The sequence below is a fragment of the Vipera berus genome (genome assembly GCF_964194415.1).
Source record: "Vipera berus genome assembly, chromosome: 6".
Classification (NCBI taxonomy): Eukaryota; Metazoa; Chordata; class Lepidosauria; order Squamata; family Viperidae; genus Vipera; species Vipera berus.
In genome coordinates, this window is record NC_138208.1 from 12,374,360 (window position 1) to 12,399,062 (window position 24,703).

Here is a 24,703-nt window from a genome sequence, read left to right on the forward strand (position 1 = left end):
GCAACGTCTTTATCTCGGTTTATAGCTTATGACTTGAGTTATATTGGCAACAGTTGTTAGTTATGCTGTTGTAATCTAACATTAAAGTAAAAGGTAAAGGTTCCCCCGCACATGCGTGCTAGTCGTTTCCGACTCTAGGGGCCGGTGCTCATCTCCGTTTCAAAGCCGAAGAGCCAGCGCTTGTCCGAGGACATCTCCGTGGTCATGTGGCCGGCATGACTAGACGCCAAAGGCGCACGGAACGCTGTTACCTTCCCACCGGAGTGGTCCCTATTTTTCTACTTGCATTTTTACGTGCTTTCGAACTGCTAGGTTGGCAGAAGCTGGGACGAGTAACAGGCGCTCACTCTGCTACGCGGCACTCGGGATTTGACCCGCCAAACCGCCGATCTTCTGATCGACAAGCTCAGCGTCCTAACATTGGGGCTTAGGGGTGTGTATAACTAATAAAACTACTTTTTAGAAATGGTCAGATGTTTCAGTGCCCCCAGACTTTTTTTTACTGAGAATTTGGTTTCCTGGTAATAGACTCCTGCTGTGCTGTTAAATCTCAGTTTTTCATTTGTGACTTAGCCATAGGCCATGACAAATGGCCTTGAGTTTCTCAACCACTATTTATTTTTTCCTTTGATTTATTTGGATGTCTCGTTAGGTATTTAGTGACATGACAGTAGGAGAAGGCGAGATGGTTTGCGTGGAGCTGGTGGCCAGTGACAAAAGCAACACTTTCCAAGGTGTTATTTTCCAGGGATCCATCCGCTACGAGGCCCTCAAGAAGGTCTATGATAATAGGGTGAGTGTCCTTCAGACGGTGAGGTGGTCTGTGAGACAAATAACATGGGGCCAACCAGTAAGGCTTTCTTGCCTGTGAGTAGAGCAGGAGTTGGAAGCCTACTTTTAATAACAACAGGAAAAGAAGGACCTTGCTCTTCTCCATTACTCCTCAGATCATTTCACCTGTTTCAACAAGACAGTGATTCCTCCATTGATCAAGAGGGGAGAAAACAGATTTGTTATATAGACGCTAAATACCAGGTCAGAGCAGGGTAACTTTCCGTAGCACAGATGGCACAGTCCAGAATTAAAGTTCTCTTAACATTTACTTTTTGGAGCCTTGCCACAATTAAAGAGCGGTGGTAAGTCCAAGCAAGAAAGCCCACAAGGATGATGATTGAATGTGGGCAAATTTGCTGATCGCTGTTGGAGAGTTGATCGTACCTTTCTTTAGGACAGGAACTCCCGTAACAGTAACCAAGGCAGATCCAATGCCCTACTCGGAGAAAATTGAATTAAAAGAGGTCTATGAAATTCGAGTCAATGATGTAGTGGCTTGAATTCCGACTACCCTTTGCAGGTGAGCGTGGCAGCCAAAATGGCCCAGAGGATGTCCTTTGGTTTTTATAAATACAATAATATGGAGTTTGTGCGTATGAAGGGGCCTCAGGCCAAAGGACATGCGGAAATGGCAGTGGGTCGCGTTTCCACGGGTGACACGTCTCCTTATGGCACAGAAGAAGATTCAAACCCAGGCTCACCGCTGCATGAGCGAGTAAGTTAACTTTGTTAATGACATTCTTTTTTTTTCTCCTTTCACGAGCCACTTGAAAGAATAAAGTACGTTATTAGAGATAGTGCACCATGTTGTGTCACAAATGTTTTTCCCATTTGTGGCAATTTTGGTTGGCCTTGAGCAGAGCATCAGATTAAAATCCAGTGCAAGAGGAATATTAAAAGCTGTTTTTCAGAATAGTGGAAGCCGATGGCTTGATTTTATGAGCGAAAATTTCAGCATGCTGTTCAGTTCCAGCTGAGAAAGCCTCTAAGAGTCAACTAGGGCTGATGGACAGCCAATTGGTCATTTCTGAGTTAAACACCTGAATATTTTAGGTAACCTTGTCAAACAGAGTCAGATGAAAGTTGGTTTATGTACGCTTGCTGCGCCCCCCCCCAATGGGCTATGTAAGTCATCTTGAGTCATAGAAGCATTCAAATAAATCAATAATAATAACAAAAATGAGTTGGATTTTTTTTTATCCACTGGTCTGCAGTTAGAAGGCAATACAACTAGTTCTTGACTTACGACCAGAATTGAGCCCAAAATTTCTGTTGCTAAGCGAGATGTTTGTTAAGAGAGTTTTGTCCCATTTTATGACCTTCCTTGCCACAGTTGTTAAGTGAATCACTGCAGTTGTTAAATTACCATGTTTCCCCAAAAATAAGACCGGGTCTTTCCCCCCCCCCCTCCAAAAGAGGCACCAGGTCTTATTTTCGGGGTAGACCTTATCTTGCCTCTGGCACCGAAAGCTGCACCCAACTGGTCCACTTCTTCTGGGGTCGAAGTTCTGCAGCTGCATTCGGGCACATGACTCCGGGACATTGCAGCAGTCATAAATATGAGTCATTTGCGAAGCATCTGAATTTTGATCACGTGATCATGGGGATGCTGCAGTGGTCATAAGTGTGAAACATGGTCATACGTCACTTTTTCCAATGCCGTTATAACTGAGCGGTCATTAAATGAACTGTTGTAAGTTGAGGATTACCTGTACTGAGTAGCAAGAACACTTAGACTTATATACGACTTTGTAGTGCTTTAGAGAGCCAGCATTTTGCCCCCAACAACCTGGGTCCTCATTTTACCAACCTCGGAAGGATGGAAGGCTGAGTCAACCTTGAGACAGTCAGGATCGAACTGCCGGCAGTCGGCAGAATGAGCCTGCAGTGCTGTATTCTAACCGCTGTGCCACCCTGGCTCTGACCATCAAAGCACCACCAAAGACACTCAGTATACATCTCAGTGGCTTCTCACCTGTTGCTGTTTCTCTCCCCTTCTTAGGTCACGTCCTTCAGCACCCCTCCAACTCCAGAACGCAACAGCCGCCCTTCCTTTTTCTCCCCATCTCTCAAGAGGAAAGTGACCCGAAATCGAATTGCAGAGATGAAGAAATCCCATTCAGCCAACGACAGCGAGGAATTCTTTCGGGATGACGAAGACGGAGGTGCGAGAATTGGGGAGGACCCTTCAGGGGAAGCTTGGGGTGTCAGCTGCTGGCGAGGGCACCCCCCCTTTCCTTAGCATTAGGCTAAAGAGTCAGGAAGGAGGGAACGAGACGAGTGGGTGGGCAGGTGTTTCTGTCTTTTTTGCATTTTGCTTGTTGGAAGGCTCTCGACGTGCTAATAATAATAATAATAATAATAATAATAATAATAATAATAATAATAATAATAATAATAATAATAATAATAATAATAATAATAATAATAATAATAATAATAATAATAATAATGATGTTGGAAGGTACCTTGGAGGTCATCAAGTCCAACCCCCTGCTCAGGCAGGAAACCCTATACCATTTCAGGCAAATGGCTGTCCAGTCTCTTCTTAAAAACTTCCAGTGTTGGAGCATTCACCGCTTCTGGAGGCAGGTTGTTCCACTGGTTAATTGTTCTAACTCTCAGGAAGTTTCTCCTTAGTTCTAGGTTGCTTCTCTCCTTGACTAGTTTCCATCCATTGCTTCTTGTCCCGCTTTCAGGTGCTCTGGAGAATAGCTTGACTCCCTCTTCTTTGTGGCAGCCCCTGAGATATTGGAACACTGCTATCATGTCACCCCTCACCCTTCTCTTCGTTAAACTACACATACCCAATTCCAGCAACCCTTCCTTATATATTTTAGCCTCCAGTCCCCCAATCATCTTTGTTCCTCTTCTCTGTACCCTTTCTAGAGTCTTGACATCTTTTTTACATCGTGGTGACCCAAACTGGATGCAGTATTCCAGGTGTGGCCTTACCAAAGAATTGTAAAGTGGTATTAGTACTTCACTTGATCTTGATACTATCCCTCTGTTAATGCTTTTGGTTTGTTTCCCAGTGAAAATGGGGAAGAAATCAAACTATCCCCATTCAGTGTGTGCTGAGGGATTCTCAGGACCACCCAAAATATTCTGGTATGGCTGAATCAGATTTGGAGTTTGTGACTTCAAGGGTGGGATCAATCTATCTATCTATCTATCATCTATCTATCTATCTATCTATCTATCTATCTATCTATCTATCTATCTATCTATCCATCATCATCATCACTATATCATCATCACTATCATCATCATGGTCATCAAGTTTTTGACACCTTGGTAGACAACTGGTGGTACTCGGACGTTGCCATATCCTAAAAGTGGTACAATGGGTGAAAAGGTTGAAAAGCCCTGGACTAGAAGACCTCCATGGTCCTTTCCAACTATTATTATTATTATTATTATTATTATTATTATTATTATTATTATTATTATTATTATTATTATTATTATTATTATTATTATTATTATTAGTTGTTTTGTTGTTATTATTATTATTTAATTATTAATTATTATAAAAAAGCAAGCTGCTGTTACATATGACAGTGAACTGAAGGGCTGGGATTTGACCTTTGCCCTTAGTGGTAATGTCCTTTATATGAGAGTATCTGGGGCTACTGGTCACAGGTGCCCCATTGACCTAACCAGGACACCTGGTCTGATTCATTAAGGCAATTCATATGCATCAGTTTCCTTCCTGAAGTCGACTTTTCTCTGACAGATTTGCATAACGCAACAAACTTACGCTCCCGATCGTTATCTGGAACTGGCCGTTCTCTTGTGGGTTCTTGGTTGAAGTTGAATCGAACGGATGAAAACTTCCTCCTCTATGCACACTTAACCTATGTCACGCTGCCGTTGCATCGGATTTTAACTGGTAAGGCTGCTTTGCTTTTCAATTCCTACCTTCTTAAAATTCCTTTGGTGTATCTCCTGGAATGAATGAAGAGAGAAGAACAGTGGCATTTGTTCTCTGCTTATCCACTGATAAGTTTGATAACTCCTTCCTTCCTTCCTTCCTTCCTTCCTTCCTTCCTTCCTTCCTTCCTTCCTTCCTTCCTTCCTTCCTTCCTTCCTTCCTTCCTTCTCAGTGCAGATTCTTAAATTTCCTGGAAATTGCCAAGAGCTCAATCAGCTGGACAATCAGAAAATCAAGGCATGGGGTACCCATTGCTCACTCATCTAACATCTTTCACCTTCAGACATTAGCATGCGTGGTGCAAATATCTGCACATGCACAACTTGGTCTTCCTATGAGTGAGCAACTATATCGGGAACGCCTTCAGATATTTTCAGGAAACAGGGTCTTAACAATAATTCTTGATGCACCTTCTGAAGTTCTAGCCTTAGCCAACCCATTCCTCTTCTCTGATAGACAATCATCTGCCCATGTTGGACTCCCACTGTCTTCACTCTCTCCACTGGCTAGGGGTAAAAGGAGCAGTGGGGCCTTGGGTTGGGGAAGGATGAAGACTCAGAAGATAAGAGAGTTTCAGGAGGGAAGCTGCAGAAGAATGAAATTCTGCCGATGTATCGGTGCAAAGGGATTTCTGAAGGACAGGAGAAGAGCAGCTACAAAGTCAGGGGTCAGCTAAGAAGGACCTGAGCCCAGGCCAAGAAAGTAACTTGAGAAAATGTCTCAGAGTAGCCATTCATGAGCGTAAAGGGAGGGAGAAGAAAAGCACGTTCAGATTAGAAAGGTTCTGTTATTATAACAAATACAATAAAAATAATCTGGACATAGATGGCATTGTTTTTTTAATCCGATCTGCCTTGTTGGACTGACAATCTGGTTGTGGCCCAAATCCAACTCAGGGCTGATGTATAAGTAAAGAAAGATGTAAACTGTTATACAGGTTTCCCTGGGTCACTTAAAATGAAGGCAAATAATCAGACACAGATCAAAGATTTGACTTAAAATGTATTTAAAGTATAACTCACTAACTCTTGAGACAATACCAGATGTTTCAGATCTGGAAGTTAAACGTTCCATTTTCCCCTCTTTTTAACAATCAAGGTATTTTGAAGTATAATCTCCACATTTCCAATCTTTTTGTCAGGGCCAAAAAAACCAAGAACAAGATGTGGTTAATTTCTGGGTGGGGTTTTTCTTGGGTTTGTTTGTTTATTCTACAAACAGAATCTTGACAGACTAAAGCAACTATCTGCAATAACTACCGTGTTTCCCCGAAAGTAAGACCCTGTCTTAGTTTCTTTGGGGCTCTGAAGTAAGCACTAGGTTTTTACTATTGGGGAGGGGTTACTTTTTGCCGGTACCGGTACCAGTAGGCCGTGAGCATGGGGTGGGGCGGGGCCTGTACATGTGGCGGAGAAGCAACGCGGTGGCAAGGGTGTGGTGGCGGACCAGTGCGGCCATGGTGGTGGGTGGTGGTAAAGGTGCCGGGCCTGGTGTGGGGTGAGTCAGCCCAGATCCAGAGTGCCGCCCTGCCGCTGGGCCCTTCACCAGCGGCTGCCAATAGAACTGCGCTGGCCACACCTCCGCCTTTGGGCTGCTTGAGCGCCAGCCTGCACGCCTAAGTGCTGCAGGTGCTGGGCTAAGGGCTGAACCTGATGCTCTTCTGGCCCTGGTGTGAGCTGCAGCTCTCATGCCGGCCGGGCGCTTTTGGCCTCTACCGGCTGCTCCCATTGGATCGCCTTCTGCCCAGCTGGCGGCTGCTGCCGCTGCCGCCATGAGGTGAAGTGAGGCAGGTGGCAGGGGGTGGAGTTGCTTCCCTTTGCCTGCCAGACTCTTGCCAAAGCCACATAGGGTAAGGTTGCCACGCCCGCCCCCGCCCAGATGCCCTCGCTTCCCACACGTTTTTTTTTTACTAACCTGATTCAGCTGCATTGTGCTTCTCCGTTCGCTTCTCAGCCTTCGCCGTGTGTTTGTGAGACAAAAAGAAAAAAAAAAGTTCAATCAGACTTTCTAACTTCGGTGGGACAGAGAGAACGGGGCTGGCGGTAGCCAGTTCCACAGGCGGCCGCTGGTGAAGGGCCCTGGCAAGCCAGTGCCGGGGGTGGGGGCGCTCCGGCAGCCGCATGGAAGATCTGGGCCGACTCGCCCCACTCCGCACTAGGGCTTACTTTTGGGGGAGGGCTTATATTAGGCCCACCCCCGAAAATCCGCTGGGGCTTACTTTTGGAGTAGAGTTTTACTTTCGGGGAAACACGGTATAGATGCACTCTGTGAGCTACTAGGGAGGGCCTAATCCTTGTCCTCTTCCTGCCCACCAGGCATTCCAAGCTCTGCTGTCTCTGAGAAGCAGTCCCTCCCTCCTGTGAATCCAGACTACATTCCACCACACGGTTGCTCATAAATGTCTCACTAATGGTCTCCACACCTCTTCAAATCAATGAAGTCAAGTATCCCTGTGCTGGTTATTTCTAGGGCCGTGGTGGCGAACCTATGGCACGCGTGCCACAGGTGGCATGCAGAGCCCTCTCTGTGGGCACACGCGCCGTCGCCTTAGTCCTAGGCCTTCAGTTGGGTTTTATAAAACCTTTTCGCTTTAGGCCTCCGCCGCCGTGTGCAATAAAAAAAAAGGTTCAATCCATCAAATCAATTTCAACTTCTCGCGGGGAAAAAATAAAGATCTCGCCAAGTTGGAATTGATTGATTGACTTTTTTAGTCCCACCCAGTCTGCCATTACCCCCGCAGCCACACCCACCCAATGGGCCACGCCCACCCAATGGGCCACACCCACCTGGCACCTAATGATACATAAGTGGGTTTGGGGTTGCAGTTTGGGCACTCGGTCTCTAAAAGGTTCGCCATCACTGTTCTAGGGAGTAGAAGAGATGGACTTGGAACATCCCCCTGTAACCCTCCGTCATCCTTTTTTTTTTTCCTCCCCTCCCCAGATATTCTGGAAGTGCGACAGAAACCGATTCTGATGACATAGCCAAGAGCCGGGTGCTGCCTTGGAAAACTTGCAGCCAAGTGCCTAAAAAAAAACAAAAAACTTATCTCTTGCTGTCTTCTGTCACACAGCCGCCGCTTGTGTCAGGAACATAACTCTGAAAAAAAAAGGGATCTCTAGGAATTACCAGCCAATCAAGAAGTGCCTCTTCGTTCTTTCCTCCCCTAAGAGAAACAGAACTGCCTCGTATTCCTTGACGGAGAAAACTGGCAGAAGATTTCTAAAGCAGAAAAGGAACGAAAAAAGGAAAACGAGGGGAAACGAAACTAACCCAACACCATCGCAGAAGTGGGGGGGGATGGCCTGCATATTAAAAAAAAAAAGATGCTTTACGGACCATTGGTTAGCGTTTACTTTCGTAAGCGGAAACCAACCTGTATAAAATGCATTCATCTTTATATACCTTTTGAGACTAACTCGCATAGGATTTCATGCTGGGGAATCAATGAACATTGCTCTTCTGGTGTGCATAATAAGCAAGCAGCCCCTAAGTGTTTTAACTGGATACGGTTGTGAAGTAGCATAATACCAATGGGGAAGTTAGTTAAGGGGGGGGATCATTTTAAGTTCACGGGGCAGGAGCTGAGGGGAAAATCCGATGGGCAGGTTGTTCTCTGCTTCTCTCAAAGGGATGTTTTGAAAGCCTCGTAGCCCGGGGAATTCTGCGACGTCATCTTCACCTACCAAAGATCAGCAAAAAATAAATAAAACAAATCCAGCCAAAAAAAAATGTCTTAAAGGTTGAGATTGTTAGGAAAGTGCTCCGGTGTCATTTGCCTTCAGTCAGTCTTCCACTGCACGGGGCCTCTGATTTGAGGGAGAAGAGAAGGAACACAATTACTGGAGGACAGGAAGGAAATCCAGAGGACCTCAGCCTGGACAGTTTCGAAATTTAAAATGAATCCAAGTAGCTCCTAAAAAAAAATCTTTCGACTATCCATCAGCTCAAATGGTTCCCCTCAAACCGACGTGTGTGCGCGTGTGGTGCTGTGATTTCTCAGTAAACGGAAGACTTAATTCTTATTTAAAGCTCTCCCCGATGTTCTTCTAGAATTTGTGTGTGTGTGTGTGTGTGTGTGTGTGTGTGTGTGTATGAGGGGGGGAGAATTCTGGAGGAAGTGCAGCGTTAATTGTTGTGGATTTGGGATTTTTACTCAGTTCTATTGTATGCGTGTCTGAAGATGTATAAAACATAGTTTGGGGCAGGAGAAGGCATTTCATGATTCCTGAAAACACATGCACTGATATATTTTTTTTTAATGGATTCTCACTTAAGTGTTTAAAAGGAGAGCATATGGTGGAGATATTGGCTTGTAATGTCAGGCGTCCTCCTTCCTCATCTTTGCCTGATTTGCACTTTTGTTTTAAATGTATAATACAATATTTTGTGCGTGTTTACAAGATGACGTTCAGCCTGTTTACATATCTTATGTGTGTGTGCTCCTTTAAAAAGAACTCAAAGTAAACCACACAAGGATTAGGGTAAGGGGTGTCCAGTGTGTGTGGGGGGGGAGGGGTAGAGGTGCAACATTATAGATGGCAGTTGTGATTACATAGCCCCCTCTTGTTTATATGCTTTATGGATGCCCTCGACTTTTTAATCATACTGTATCTTGAGGACCATAGCATGAGATAACCCTTTATAGCCTCTTTGCTACTAATCTAGTCTTTGCTAATTATAAAGGTAAAGGTAAAGGTTCCCCCACACAGGGGTGCTAGTCGTTTCCATCTCTAGGGGCCGGTGCTCATCTCCGTTTCAAAGCCGAAGAGCCAGTGCTTGTCCGAGGACATCTCCGTGGTCATGTGGCCAGCGTGACTAGATGCCAAAGGCGCACAGAACGCTGTTACCTTCCCACCGGAGTGGTCCCTATTTTTCTACTTGCTAATTATAGACCCACCCTAATCCAAAATCACCCTTTGAGCGAAAAATCTTCCTTTGGAAATCACAGAATCCCCAACCACCAATTCATCACAAAGAAAGCTCCATCGAGATGCCTTCTCAGCAAGAGTTGAATTCACCTGCCTCTTACCCATTGGTGGGGCGAATGGGCGTGGCTTGTTCACTGCAGGTACATTCTGGATGGAAGAGACTTGGTTTTTAGCTAAGAAGAAGGGGACAATTGGTGCGGTTTTGCTACTCCTGCAACACACCTGACTTGGGAGAGTTATTTTAACCTTGAGCAAGTTAGGGCTTGCTAAACCCGACCGCACCCATTGAGACTATGGTCTTACAACACAGATACTCCCCACCCTATTAAACAGGTCGTGGGAACAGAGTCTGAAGTTTGGTTTAATAGGGATAAACTGACTTCCCACTGAATTTCATGCCTAAAGCTCATTCAGGTTGCACCAGTTACTCTTTGCAGGAGCGCTTCTCTGCAAGAAGCCTAGCTGAACAAATTGCTTGGCAGCTCAGAAGGATGCGAAGAAACGAACAACACCCTCGGGTAAGTTCTCTGGATATAAACCTGAATAATCACAGATGGACTTTGATTTATTTATTTTTGGAGTTGTTGTAAGCTAGTAAAAAGCTGAATTATCATTTTGCTGGTGGAGAGCGTCAGGATCACGTGAAGCAGGGCTCTTCAAACTTGCCTGGCTGAGGAATTCTGGTAGTTGAAGTCCACAAGTCATAAAAGGGCCAAGTTTGAAGAGTCTGATGTAAAGCATCAGTCAAGATCTCTGACGCTCCCTTTCTGCATTGAGGCTACCAGCAATACTTCTCCAAGAAGCAGCATCTGTCAGGCAGTGTTGGCTTCAGGGTTGAATGAGTGTGGTCTAGAGCAAGGGTCCTCAACCTTGGCAACTTTAAGACTTGTGGACTTCAACTCCCAGAATTCCTCAGCCAGCAGAGCTCTAGACAACAGATTTCCTGACATTTCACCAGCGACCGTGAATGGCATCTTCAGACTCCGAGCAAGACAAACTTTGTCCCCTGAACTTTGGGAGCCCTCCACCCCTTTAGCCTTACATCAGGCTTTATGTTGTTGTTAGCTGTGAAGTCGTGTCCGATCCATCGTGACCCCATGGACATTGTTCCTCCAGACCTTCCTGTCCTCTACCATCTTCTGGAGTCCATTTAGGCTCACGCCTACTGCTTCAGTGACTCCATCCAGCCACCTCATTCTCTGTCATCCCCTTCTTCTATTGCCCTCAACCTTTCCCAGCATTAGGCTCTTCTCCAGTGAGTCCTTCCTTCTCATTAGGTGGCCAAAGTATTTGAGTTTCAATGTCAGGATCTGGCCTTCTAAAGAGTAGTCAGGGTTGATCTCTAGGACTGACCGGTTTGATCGCCTTGCAGTCCAAGGGACTCGCAGGAGTCTTCTCCAGCACCATAGTTCAAAGGCCCCAATTCTTTGGCACTCGGCCTTTCTTATGGTCCAAGGCTTTATAGACGCAGCTTTTTCCCCAATGTTGGGAGAAGATTAGATGATGGCATGGAAACACGGATTGGGGCCAGGTTTTTGTTTTTAATATTTGTTTTTAATATTTGATGATGTTAAAGTCATCTAAAGTCTGGCTAAGAAAATCCAGGAAAGGCATTAGACCAACCAAAGATGGCAGAGATCCATTCACAGCATCCGGGGTTTATTGCACCTCCTGTAGCTGTGGACATTGGACCATAAAACAGTTTCCACACCTGACTGGATGAACACAGAAGGCATTGCAGATGAGGACAGCCTGAAAAATCATCTATGGGAATATGTGCTGCACCATAGCGATCACATTAAGCTTCCTGTCCTGAGCCACACCAAGATCCTACTCCAAAGCAGGACCAACTAAAAATCATCTCCCAAAACTGGACAAAACAAACTTTCCTGGATCAGGACCTTAGACTAACTCAGCTGCTTAGGCTCAGCTGCTTAGACTAACCAACTGGAACCCATGACCAGTCAGAAGCTGGCATAAACAAAGCACCAATGAAGAACCACCATCATCAAAATGAAAACCATCATCAAAATGACCAATCGGCATTGGGCACACAAAGAATTCATTAACCTACCAATCAGAAGCCACATGTCTAAAGACCAATCGGAAGCCAGGATGCCTGCTCAGTTGTTGTGGTCTGCATGGTAGATCGCTCTACCTCTAAAGAGGCCAACCACAGTTTCTGGAGAAGCATCAGGAAATCTGTTGTGTACACCATGGTCACAACATGAAGCCCACCTCTGCCCAGCAGATACCCAATGTGAAAGCCTACACCAGTATATAAAACACTTATCTCAGGGGTCTTCAAACTTGGCAACTTTAAGACTTGTGGACTTCAACTCCCAGAATTCCTCAGCCAGGAGGAATTCTGGGAGTTGAAGTCCACAAGTCTTAAAGTTGCCAAGTTTGAAGACCCCTGCACTATCTTACTTACTTCTTATATTAATAGGATGGCAGCATTTGGCAGGAAGATTTGTGTGTGTGTGTGTGTGTGTGTGTGTGTGTGTGTGTGTGTGTGTGTGTGTGTGGTGTGATGTAGTTACAAAAGGGACAATTCAACCATAAATAATCTTGCTTTTCTACTTCCCACCTTCCAAAAAAACCCCTAGGTATTTGGGAAACATACTACCCATATTTTACCCCAAAGTATTATATTAATTCAGCCTTTGTAGTTCTCTTAGTGTTTGGAATGAAAGGTTAATTGAACCATCGGTTAATGGATGACTAGAAGCATTTGGTTAACCACAAGGTTGTACCTTACAAATGCAGTATTTCTCAACCTTGGGAAATTTAAGATGGCTGGGTTTCAACTCTCCATGGCTTGTTGGTGGATTCTGAGAGTTGAAGCCCATCATCTTAAAAGTTCCCAAGGGTGAAAAACACTTGAGCTATAGATTCAAAGTCAAAGCTAAACTACATAATATATGACCTATCCCTGCCTGCGGGTTGGGTTTATGCCAGAATACTTTCAGCCCATTTTTTGCCTGGAGAAAAAGTGCTTTTTGCTCTCAGATGATGGGTCCACAGCCTCCTCTTAAGTGTTGTGAAAAAGAAGGCTAAACTGGTTGTGTTCCTCCTGAATCGAGAAATGGCCAGATAAAAGAGCACGGAGACATTTGAATCTCCACCTGTTGTCAGAGATGGAGGAGCCCAGAGTTACAGGATGTCTGGCAAGCTGGGCTCTGAAAAATGAAACGGCACTAGGAAACAGCAGCTGATAGCTAATGGGTTAATGCCTTATGGAGATAAGTTCCGGAAGGCTTAGAAGTGGGAGAGGGCAAAGCTTCAAAGGGGGATTTTGCTTCAGTTCTGCTTTAAGCAAAAGCCTCTTTGAAAGTTGCTGTGGGAAGCCACCTGTGGTCTCCTCTCTCCATCTTATTTCTAAAGAACAAAGCAAAACCATCGTATGACCTTGGGTTCCCTCAAGGACCCAGAGAAAGTTATTTGAATGATGCGAAATCCTTCAACAAGGCAGCATTTTGCTTCCACACACCGCCATGAGGCAAGCTGAAACTTTTCTCATCGAGGTAAACTGCAATTTCTCATCGAGGTAAACTACAATTCTCATTTTGGAGAATTGTCCTCCAAAAATTTGGAAGATTCATTGTGTGCTTTGTTCCTTTTTATTAAACAGATGGGACATTTATTCTCTGTACCTTTTTAAAGCTGGCAATGTATATATGTGGTTTTAATTTCAGCAAAATGCATACTTCCCACTTTCTTTTAATTAAGTCATGTAAAAAAAATTTTTTTTTAAAAAAAAAAGGGAAAGAGATGATCTCACTGCCAGTGGCAGCATTTAAATTTTCTGAATTTTTCATAATAATAAATGTCATCATTTAACCTAGTGGAACTTGAGTAATTTGACCATTTATTTGTTTGTTATATTTAAGTCCCACCTTTATTTTGTATTTTCTCCATCACAATAATCCTGTGAAATGGGCTAGGCTGGGAAAATAAGGGTGGCCCAAAATCACCCAGCCAGTTTTCATACCTAAGGGAAGACTAGAACTCAGCCTCATGGTTTGTAACTCAGTACCATAGCCAGTATACTAAACTGGTTCTCTCCACTAGCCTTTTATTTAACTGCCAGTTACTCGGACTTTAGTTTGGCTTGCCACTCAAATTTAAGACCAGTTTGGTCCTGTTGATGCAGAAGTACAAATGGTGATATTCGGACCATAAAAGAAATTATAAAAATATTTCTAGAATAATGCTAAAGATTTATTCTGTTGCCTGAAAAGCTAAGAATTGGGTTTGGGTAAAGAAATTCTGCTTTTCTTATTTTAAAAAGAGAAATGGGTTTTAATGAGTGGATAAGCTTTAATCTCCCCAAATAGGAACACTCTACTTACCATTTTTTAAAAATGACTGTACTTGTTCTTCCTCTAAGAAAATGCAATAGTTTCTTGCTCTCTCTCCCCACCACCCAAAATAATAATAATAAGTGAATAGGATTGCAAGCAACTCTTTGTACAACTATGGTCTCTTAGTCCTAGTGCAAACCACAACTGAATGGCTGGAGATGATGAGGACAGATAATGGTTCTGCCAAGTCTAGAAACCAGCTTAAGACCAACCATGGAAGCAATCTTTCCCTACTAATTGTGTTCCTGGCACATTAGGGCTAATTTTAATCCCCCTCAGCCTAAGAGAAATGGTATCACATTCAGAAAACGGCACCAATTCCTACAAGAGACATTTGGGAGAACTCTTTATGTTCACCATAAGATGAATAGAGAAAAGACATTTGTATTTTTCCATTGAATGGGACAGGAGCCGTCTCAATGACTTTTGAGAGAAGAAAGGATTGACCTATTTTCCAAAGCACCAGAGGACAGGACAAGAAGCAATTGGTGGAACTCAATAAAGAGAGATCCAATCTGCAACTAAGAAGAAATTTCCTGACAGTAAGAACAATTAATGAACAGCTTGGCTCTTTGATCAGAATGCAACATCTCCTACCTTGGACTATAAAACTCCAGCCCTATGATTCTGACTGCATTTTTCCAGACAGAAAAGGGCAAGAAACACTGATTGGATATACTAGATTCACTTAAGGACAGTGACTCGCTTTACAACAGTTATAGAAACGGTAGTAAAATCATGTCCAGTCACATGATTTGCCTCAAATTGCAACCATGATGACTTAAATTCCAGACTGCATTGTGGTTCAAAGTCAAGGGCTACCCGTGCTACTTTGGTCCTCCATTTTGGTCTGAAAATGATTTTTTCAAGATACTTTAGCTCTAGACCAGGGTTTTTCAACTTTTTCACCCATTGTACCACTTTTAGGATATGGCAACATCCGAGTACCACCAGTCACCTAGCAAGGTGTCAAATACTTGATGACACCCCCCCCAAAAAAGGAAAAAAGTGATGAAGTACAGGTAGTCCTCAACTTACAACACTTCACGTAGTGACTGTTCAAAGTTATAATGGCACTGAAAAAAGTGCCCCCCAAGCCACAGCCGAGCAGGACACCTGCCTGCCCGCCCGGCGGCACTCTTCCTCCTGTCCAAGGTTTCCATTGTTGTGAGCATTTCTGTTGAGGATTGGCAGCGGGGGTGTGGTGGTGGTGTTTGGTTTTTATTCCCCCCCTCCCATATGCTGGGTGGTTGCAGCAGGTTTTGGTCACTTCACATGACCCTGGGACGCTGTGACCGTCATAAATATGAATCAGTTGCCAAGCATCTGAATGTAAATCACAAGACCCCAGAGATGCTGCAACAGTCCAGCCGATTGGCGCTTCTTCTGGGCTTAGCAGAAGCGTCAGGATCAGCGCCAAGCTCCAGCTGGAGCCTGGTGGTGATCCTGGCACTTCCACTGAGCCCTGACAGCCCTGCAGCTCCACCCATCTCTCGCTCCGGCTTGTCCGGTGCTGCCACCTGTTCAGCTCATTCCCCTCCCCCGCTACTACTTTTCTAGGATGGTCGCATACCACCTGCCAGGTGCCCATGTACCACAGGTGGTACCCGTACCACTGGTTGAAAAGCCCTGCTCTAGACTATTCCTCACTTCCCCGTTTAACTGGATTCTTGAGTTTCCTCAAGCTTCTGAGAAGGGAGAAAGTTATGTCTGTAAGCTAGTGATTTCCTAGGCCCAGGACCACCAACTTGACATTGGTGTGTCTGCAGATACTTTCCAACTAATGCCTGTAGCACTAAAATGATTTGCTTTGCAGTCCCAGAGTCTGTTTGGCGCAACCCATATCTGCAAGGACAGGCTGCTCCTTCTCCCACCCCCATGGCGTTTTACCCAAGTGGTAATTACTCTTACTATATGGCTGCCTTGATGCCCTTTGCAGTCCTCCAGAGCAACAGATGGGAACCGGAGCTTCACAGAGGAGCTTCACAATAAAGGAGGGTTGCAGCCACCTGCTCTGCCTTGGTTAGAGGACAGCCTGTTCCATTTCAGTCCTACTTGCCTTGGGCTTCTTCCAGATTTGGAACATAGCCCAGGTGAGAAGTAATACACTTATAAAAGAGAATATTTGTAAGCTCAGGGTTGAAATGAGAGGTCCTTGGTTGTTTTCTTGCAGATGTTTTATTACCCAAACTAGGTAACATCATCAGTGCCAGTCAGGGTCTACTTTGAGTAATGAAACGTCTGCAAGAAAACAACCAAGCTCAGAAAGCATCGAAGAAATACACTTTGCCATCAAGAAAACATATGTCCAACTGCAATTCCTACAGGTTACATAAAAAACGTCCAAGGTCATACAGGGAGCCTTGGTCAACACAAGCCACAACACTGATTTTTCCAACACCGGTGCTAGCCCTATCTGTTGAAAGCTTTATCACTAAGATCTTTAGCCATACAAAGCTACATGAAGTGGGTCAACCAGCTGCCTGCAATTAGTGCAGGTTCGAGTCCCACCAGGCTCAAGGTTGACTCAGCCTTCCATCCTTCCGAGGTAGGTAAAATGAGGACCCAGATTGTTGGGGGCAATTAAGCTGACTTTGTAATAATGCCGTTTGGCGGGGACGAAAGCCCTAATAAGCAGGCATATACATAGAATGAAGGCTACTGCTAAGCTTGTAAGCCGCCCTGAGTCTTCGGAGAAGGGCGGGATATAAATGGAATTAAAAAAACAACCAATGACTTCTCTGCTATGCTATTCTTACAGTCATAATCACACAAATAATCCAATTCAGAACCAACACCTCTCATTTCTTTATTCACATGTCTACAGATTTTCTTCTCTTTTTTCTTTCCACTTCTTCAGAAAACACAACTACTGGGCAACAGGTGAAAAATCGTTTGTTCAATGACAAATGGCTAGCGTGATGCCACTGAATGTAGTCAAATTTGTTTTGACAAGTGGAAATTGTATTATCTTTTAAATGATACTTTGTTAAGTTCTTATACATTATTTCCATACACTGTGCAATATATCAAATATGATATCACTTATTGGGTATATTGAGCAGCTTTTGTTGATAGTAATTTAGAATGTTCGAACAGTGGAGTCTTTAGCCTCCCCACTCCCAATGAAGGTAACCTAGTTACTGTAGATCCCCACCAGTTTTTTTTATGTATCTGAATGTATTTTCCTGACACACCTTTCAAATGAGATAACAGTGCAAGAGGAACCACGAGACCATTTTTCCCCTTCATAAAAGAATCTCTACAGAACCTGCAGGAAAACAATCTTTCAGAGGAAATTTCGCCGCTTTACAATCACAGTAATTCTGTCTCTGGGCTGGCCATGCAACAGCGTCCAACAATGATGGGAGTTGTAGTTTAACACTACACAGTGGGGACCGAATTAGGGAAGACAATCTAAAATGATACAGCCCAGAAGCAGCTTCATCATAGCAGTGGAATCGTATCAGTCCCATTTGCTATTTGTGGACAAGACAAAATCAGGAGTAGAGTTGCTCCAAACTGTTTACTTTTGCCATGACCCAAGAACAGTTTTGCTGAGTTCAGATAGAATAATAATTAGTCATGGTGGCACAGTGGTTAAAATGTAGTATTGCAGGCTAATTCTACCGACTGCCAGCAGTTCGATTCTCACCGGCTCAAGGTTGACTCAGCCTTCCATCCTTCTGAGGTTGGTAAAGAGGACCCAGAATGTTGGGGGGAAATATGCTGACTCTGTAAACTGCTTAGAGAGGCACCGTGAAACGGTATATAAGTCTAAGTGCTATTGCTATAATTACTTAACCCTACAAGTAGAAAATCAGCCACTGACCCAGTGTACAAGGTAAGACTTTGCTGCAAACTAAGACAACTTGAAACTCAAATACTTTGGCCACCTAATGAGAAGGAAGGACTGACTGGAGAAGAGCCTAATGCTGGGAAAAGTTGAGAGCAAGAGAAGAAGGGGACGACAGAGAATGAGGTGGCTGGATGGAGTCACTGAAGCAGCAGGCGTGAGCCTAAATGGACTCCAGAAGATGGTAGAGGACAGGAAGGCCTGCAGGAACGTTGTCCATGGGGTCGAGATGGGTCGGACACGACTTTGCAACTAACAGCAACAACAAGACAACAACCCTTCATCAAATAGGCCCATTTGGGTAAAGAGTTTTACTGACTTGTTTAAAGGGACATTTCTGCGCCAGAAAAAAAAAGGAGAGGAAGAGCACATTAATAGTTTAAAACAAATTCTTAAGAGATCCTGCAAAATTATCACAAAAATAAGATCCGTCCTTAGCAGGAGCGAAGAAACAAAATCCAGATCAGAAGTTTACAGTTTCACATGCTTGCCTTCCCCCGCCCCTAGGAACTGTGATTCCTGCCATAATTTCAATCATTTCAAGGAAAGGATTAAGCCCAAAGTTAATTCTTCTATTTTAGAAAACAACAATTGAATGTACACATTAATCTGTGGGAATGGGGGGAGGGGGGGAAGAGTGCTTGAACTTTTGCAGAAACCGGTATAATGGATCCCCAACACAAGCTGGTTGAGACACACAACACAAAGATCTGACATTTTCAAGAGCAACCAAATGCTCCAAAAGGTGCAGGATGAATGTCAAAATAAGAATTTCTGCTTCCAGGCTCTTCCAATGGAGGGTCATTGTTACACACCCAAAAATGAACAAGTATAATTAACTAGTTCATAAAACTCCCCTCCCCCCCTGAACTAGCTGGTGATGTTGGTTTTCCTTGTAAGAGCTTCACTTTCGGATGATCAGCATCAAAACAGTGCAAGACTCCTTTTACCAGAACATACTTTCAAGCAACGTCCGAGGAAGTCCAGTAACTAAAACATGTTTCATTAAAAATAGATTGAAATGTAAGCAGACAGAAATTTGTGCAGGTAGACATTAAAATAAGCAGATCACACTTGTTCCCCAACCTTTTCTCCCTTTTCCCTAACCCTGAGTGCACCTTGCTTTGTGCCACTCAATGTCAGCCAATGAAAAACATTGTCATTTGGGGATAGGAAACCCAGAAAATAAAGCATAAGCCTTAAATTGGGCTTGACGCCGTTAATATCGGAAGCTTGTTCACATTGGCCTGCATCACGGACCTGGCCTGCATCACGGAAACCTGGTTGGGCCCAGAGGGCGGTATCCCCCTGGTTGATCTTTGCCCACCAGGCTTCCGGGTGCTACACCGGCCTCGGACTCAGGGTAGGGGTGGGGGAGTGGCCGTGGTTATGAGGGAGACCTTATGTCCGCAGGAGGCGACCGTTCCTCAGATAGTCGGGTGTGAATCTCTCTTATTGAGGTTTGGTCCTAGGGCGCAGTTGGGCTTGCTGCTGGTGTACCTTTCGCCTAGTCGCGCAGCAGCAGCCCTGCCTGAGCTTCTCGATATCCTCTCAGGGCTGGTGATTGAGTTTCCCAAACTTATGGTTTTGGGAGACTTCAATCTACCATCCCTGGGAGGAGCATCTGAGTTAGCTCGGGAGTTCATGGCTTCCATGACGGCCATGGACCTGACGCAAGTAATTCATGGACCGACTCATGAGGGAGGCCACACCCTTGACTTGGTTTTCTTATCTGGTCGGTGGTTAGATGATCTTGGTGGGGGCTCCCCAATTGTTATGCCCCTGTCATGGACCGATCATCATCTCTTGCGGCTGGTCTTCCGTTTTGCCACTCCCCACCGTGGGGTTGTTGAGCCAATCAGATGGTTCCGCTCCAGGCGCTTAATGGACCCTGAGAGGTTCCAGGCAGCACTGGGGTCCCCACCTGCCTCCTCAGCTCACAGCTCGGCAGATGCCTTAGTGGAAGCCTGGGAAAGGACGGCCACGGAGGCACTTGACCGAGTTGTACCCTTGCGGCCCCTGACCCGGCGCAGATCCCAATGGGCTCCATGGTTCTCCGCGGAGCTCCGGGAGATGAAGCGTCGGAGACGGGGCCTAGAGAGCGTTTGGAGGTCCAGCCGATCTGAATCCGACCGATTGCAACTAAGAACCCATATTAGGTCTTATCTTGCAGCGATGAGGGTGGCGAGGTCTAACTACTTCGCTGCCCTCATCGCGTCCGCAGATAATCGCCCAGCCGCCCTGTTTAGGGTGACCCGCTCCCTCCTTAATCAGGAGGTGAGTGAGGAACCCTTGCAGGGGCGTGCCGAGGAATTTAGTCAACATCTGTCGGACAAAATCGCTCGGATTCGGACCGGTCTGGACTCCGACTGGGCAGTATCGGACGAGCAGGACACGAGCGGTCTTGTCAATGTTACCTGGGAGGAGTTCGATCCTGTAACTCCGGAGGAAGTGGACAGGATCATGGGGAGGCTGAGCTCCACCACATGTTTATTGGACCCGTGCCCTTCCTGGCTGGTTTATGCAGCCCGGGAGGGGACACAAGGCTGGTTCCAGGTGGTTATATCTGCCTCTTTGAGTGAGGGTAGTTTTCCCGCCGCCTTGAAAGAGGCGGTGGTAAGACCTCTCCTCAAGAAGCCTGCCTTGGACCCGGCTGTGTTGAATAACTTTCGTCCGGTCTCCAACCTTCGCTTTCTTGCGAAGGTTGTTGAGAGTGTGGTGGCGCATCAGCTCCCTCTGGTCCTGGATGAAGCGGATTATCTAGACCCATACCAATCGGGCTTCAGGCCCGGGTACAGCACGGAGACGGCATTGGTCGCGCTGGTGAATGATCTCTGGAGGGCTCGGGACAGGGGATATTCCTCTGTCCTAGTCCTATTAGACCTCTCAGCGGCTTTCGATACCATCGACCATGGTATCCTGCTGCGGTGTCTCAGGGGATTGGGAGTGGGAGGCACGGTTCTTCAGTGGTTCTCCTCCTATCTCCTGGGACGCTCGCAGTCGGTGTTGGCAGGGGGGCAGAGGTCGACCGTGAGGCCTCTCGTTTGTGGAGTCCCTCAGGGGTCGGTCCTCTCACCTCTCCTGTTCAACATCTACATGAAACCGCTGGGTGAGATCATTCGTGGTTTTGGAGTTGGGTATCATCAGTATGCTGATGATACCCAACTTTTCATTTCGACCCCAAACCACCCCAGTGATGCCCTCGACGTGATGTCCCGGTGCCTGGAGGCGGTCCGGGTCTGGATGGGGAGGAACAGGCTTCGACTCAACCCTGACAAGACTGAGTGGCTGTGCGTACCGGCATCTCGGGATATTCAGGATATCCCACCCCTCACTATGGGGGGTGAGTTATTACCTCCTGTAGATAGGGCTCGCAACTTGGGAGTCCTCCTAGATTCACAGCTCTCCCTAGAAGACCATATAGTAGCTGTGACTAGGGGGGCCTTCGCCCAGGTTCGCCTGGTGCACCAGTTGCGGCCCTATCTAGACCGGGATGCCTTACGTACGGTCACTCATGCACTCGTGACCTCTCGTCTTGATTACTGCAACGCTCTCTACATGGGGCTACCCTTGAAGACCACTCGGAGGCTCCAAATGGTACAGAATGCAGCCACGAGAGTTGTATTGGGAGTTTCCCGATACTCCCATGTCACACCTTTGCTCCGCGAGCTGCATTGGCTACCAGTTGTCTTCCGAGTGAGGTTCAAGGTGTTAGTAATGACCTACAAAGCCCTTCATGGCATGGGTCCGGAATACCTTGGGGAGCACCTGCAGCCGGCGTCAACTTCCCTCCTCCCAGTACGCTCCCACAGAGAGGGCCTCCTCAGGGTGCCACCGGTCAAAGAATGCCGACTGGTGGCCCCCAGGGGGAGGGCGTTCTCTGTGGGTGCACCGGATTTATGGATCCATCTTCCGGTCGAGCTCCGGATGGCGCCCGATCTCCGCTCCTTCCGGCGCGATCTTAAAACCCATCTCTTTAAACAAGCTGGCCTGGCCTGATGGGACGGGGTGGGATTTTTATAAATGGACTTCAATTTTTAATCTGTATTAATTTATTATGGGCATTGTTTAATCACGTTTTAATAATTTTTAATTTTTTTATCTAGTTTTTATGTATTGCCCTGTTCACCGCCCTGAGTCCTCCGGGAGAAGGGCGGTATATAAATTAAATTAATAAAATAAATAAATAAAATAAATTAAAATGCCCTTTTTCTACCTTTATGATGCCCATCTCTTGTGACATTTTTAAACAGTTAAAACTTGTTTTGAAAGCTTCAGATTTTCAAGAGTAGCTGGCATACGTGTCTGGATTTCCACTCTTTTATCCTGGAAATATTTCTAGCATATTATCTGCTTTATTCATTAAATTTTATACCTTTCCAGCAATCAAGTGACCTGTTTTGCTCAACTACACACTTTCAGCCTTTTAAGCGGCTCTCCAAAATGTCAGGTACTGTCGTATTTTGTTTGAAATGTCAGTTTCTCCAATACTTGAATCATTTTATACACACACTTTTTTTTGCAATCTGCCAAGTGCATACAGAAAGTATTCAGACCCCCTTCCCTTTTGTCAATTGTGTTATGCTGCAGCCTGATTCTAGTTGCTGAAATTCATTTTTTTCTCATTAATCTACACTCAGCACCCCAGCATTTTAGAAATGCCTGTAAATTTATTAAAAAGAAAAAATTGAAAGCCCACTTGGAGTTCGCAAAAAAGCCCCAGAAGGACTCTCAGACTTTGAGGAACAAGATTCAGAACCTTTGCAACAACACCTGAAATTTAGCCCAGGTGCCTTCCGTTTCTCGATAGATGCTGACGTTTCTAACACCTTGATTGGAGACGGCCTGTGGTAAATTAAATTGATTGGACATGACTTGGAAAGGAACACACCTCTCTTTAGAAGGCCTCACAGCTGACAATGCATACTGTTGCAGAGCAAAAGCCATGAGGTCAAAGGAACTGCCTGCAGAGCTCAGATAGGATTATTACAAGGCACGGATCTGGGTAAGGCTACAATAAAATTTCTGCTGCACTGAAGGTTCCTAAGACGATAGTGGCCTCTATAATTCTCAAATGGAAGTTTGGCCCAACCAGGACTCTTCCAAGAGATGGTCACCCGGTCAAACTGAGCAATTGGGGGAGGAGGCCTTTAGTAAAGAGAGGTGACCAAAAACCTGATGGTCACTCTGACTGAGCTCCAGAGATCCTGGCTGGAGTTGGGACAGAGTTCCAGGAGGGCAACCATCACTGCAGCCGTCCATTGATCTGGGCAGAGTGGCAAGATAGAAGCTCCTCCTCAGTCCAAAACATACAAAAGCCCACTTGGATTTGGCAAAAAAGCACCTAAAGGACTCTCAGACTGTGAGGAACAAGATTCTCTAGTCTGATGAAATCAAGATTGAACTGTTTGGATTTAATTCTAAACGTTATGTCTGGAGGAAACCAGGCACTGCTTGTCACCTACCCAATATCATCCCAACAGTGAAGCATGGTGGTGGCAGCATCATGCTGTGGGAGTATTTTTCAGCAGCACAGATTGGTAGACTGGTCTGGGTTGAGGAGAAGCTGAATGGAGCAAAGTACAAGGATATCCTCAATGAAAACCTTTTCCATAACACTCAGGACCTCAGACTGGGCTGAAGGTTCACTTTCCAACAACAGCTAAGACAACGCAGGAACGGTTAAGGAACAATTCTGTGAATATCCTAGAGTGGCCCAGCCAGAGCCCTGATTTGAATCCTATTGAACATCTCTGGAAGGACCTGAAAATGGCTGTCCACCAACAGTTGCCATCCAACCAGACTGAGCTTGAGAGGATTTGCAAGGAAAAGAGCCTTGGTGGAGCAGTGGGCTAATGCCTCCTTAAGTAACACCAGCTGCCTGCAATTAGTGCAGGTTCAAGTCCCACCAGGCTCAAGGTTGACTCAGCCTTCCATCCTTCCCAGGTAGGTAAAATGAGGACCCAGATTGTTGGGGGCAATAAGCTGACTGTAATAATGCCGCTTGGGGGGGGGGGGCGAAAGCCCTAATAAGCAGGCATATACATAGAATGAAGGCTATTGCTAAGCACATTGATTTGTGCTTTAAATTGTAAGCCACCCTGAGTCTTTGGAGAAGGGCGGGATATAAATGGGATTAAAAAAATGGCAGAAAATCCCCCAATACAGGTGTGCAAATCTTGTTGCATCATATCCGAAAAGATAAAGGCTGTAATTGCTGCCAAAGGCTTCAACAAAGTACTAAGTGAAGGGTCTGAATACTTATGCTAATGTGATATTTCAGTTTTTTTGCTTTTTAATAAATTTACAGACATTTCTAAAATTCTGTTTTCACTTTGTCATTATGGAGTGCTGTGTGTAGATTAATGAGAAAAAAATGAATTTCAACAACTGTAGAATCAGGCTGCAGCATAACAAAATTGACAAAAGTGAAGAGGGTCTGAATATATTCCTGTAAGATGACGCTTCTCCAAATAAAATTTCTGTTAAAAATATGTAAATGTTAGTTATCTGCTAATCAGAAAAAGCAAGCAATTCACTTGTACAGGATTCAAAATGGATTAAAAAGAGAAAAAAAATCATAGAGGATATTAAGACACCTTCCAAAAGATAAGAATACTATTACTGACACTGTTGGCCATTCAATATGAATATTTCTAGAATGTTAATATGCACATAAGTATTTCTGATGTCTCACCCACTTTAATATTAACAAATTAATCCAGTAGCTATTTGACAGGCATAATGCTGAAAATTTCACATTTATATCTACAGTATA

General features: G+C 45.1%; 1 protein-coding gene across 6 annotated transcripts in view; it reads left to right on the forward strand.

Annotated features, from left to right (window-relative positions):
* KIAA0930 overlaps positions 1-9,245 on the forward strand; it is a 62,226-nt gene extending 52,981 nt beyond the window's left edge. For 4 of the 6 annotated variants that reach the window (XM_081331008.1, XM_081331005.1, XM_081331004.1 and 1 more), the window contains 6 exons: positions 653-793; positions 1,355-1,549; positions 2,837-2,999; positions 4,574-4,729; positions 7,087-7,210; positions 7,715-9,245. In XM_081331008.1, coding sequence (XP_081187134.1) covers positions 653-793; positions 1,355-1,549; positions 2,837-2,999; positions 4,574-4,729; positions 7,087-7,169 — 738 coding nt within the window. In that variant the 3' untranslated portion in view covers positions 7,170-7,210; positions 7,715-9,245. The remainder of the gene's footprint in view (positions 1-652; positions 794-1,354; positions 1,550-2,836; positions 3,000-4,573; positions 4,730-7,086; positions 7,211-7,714) is intronic. The other 2 variants (XM_081331007.1, XM_081331006.1) reach the window with 2 other exon arrangements.
* Positions 9,246-24,703: the final 15,458 nt, after the last annotated feature.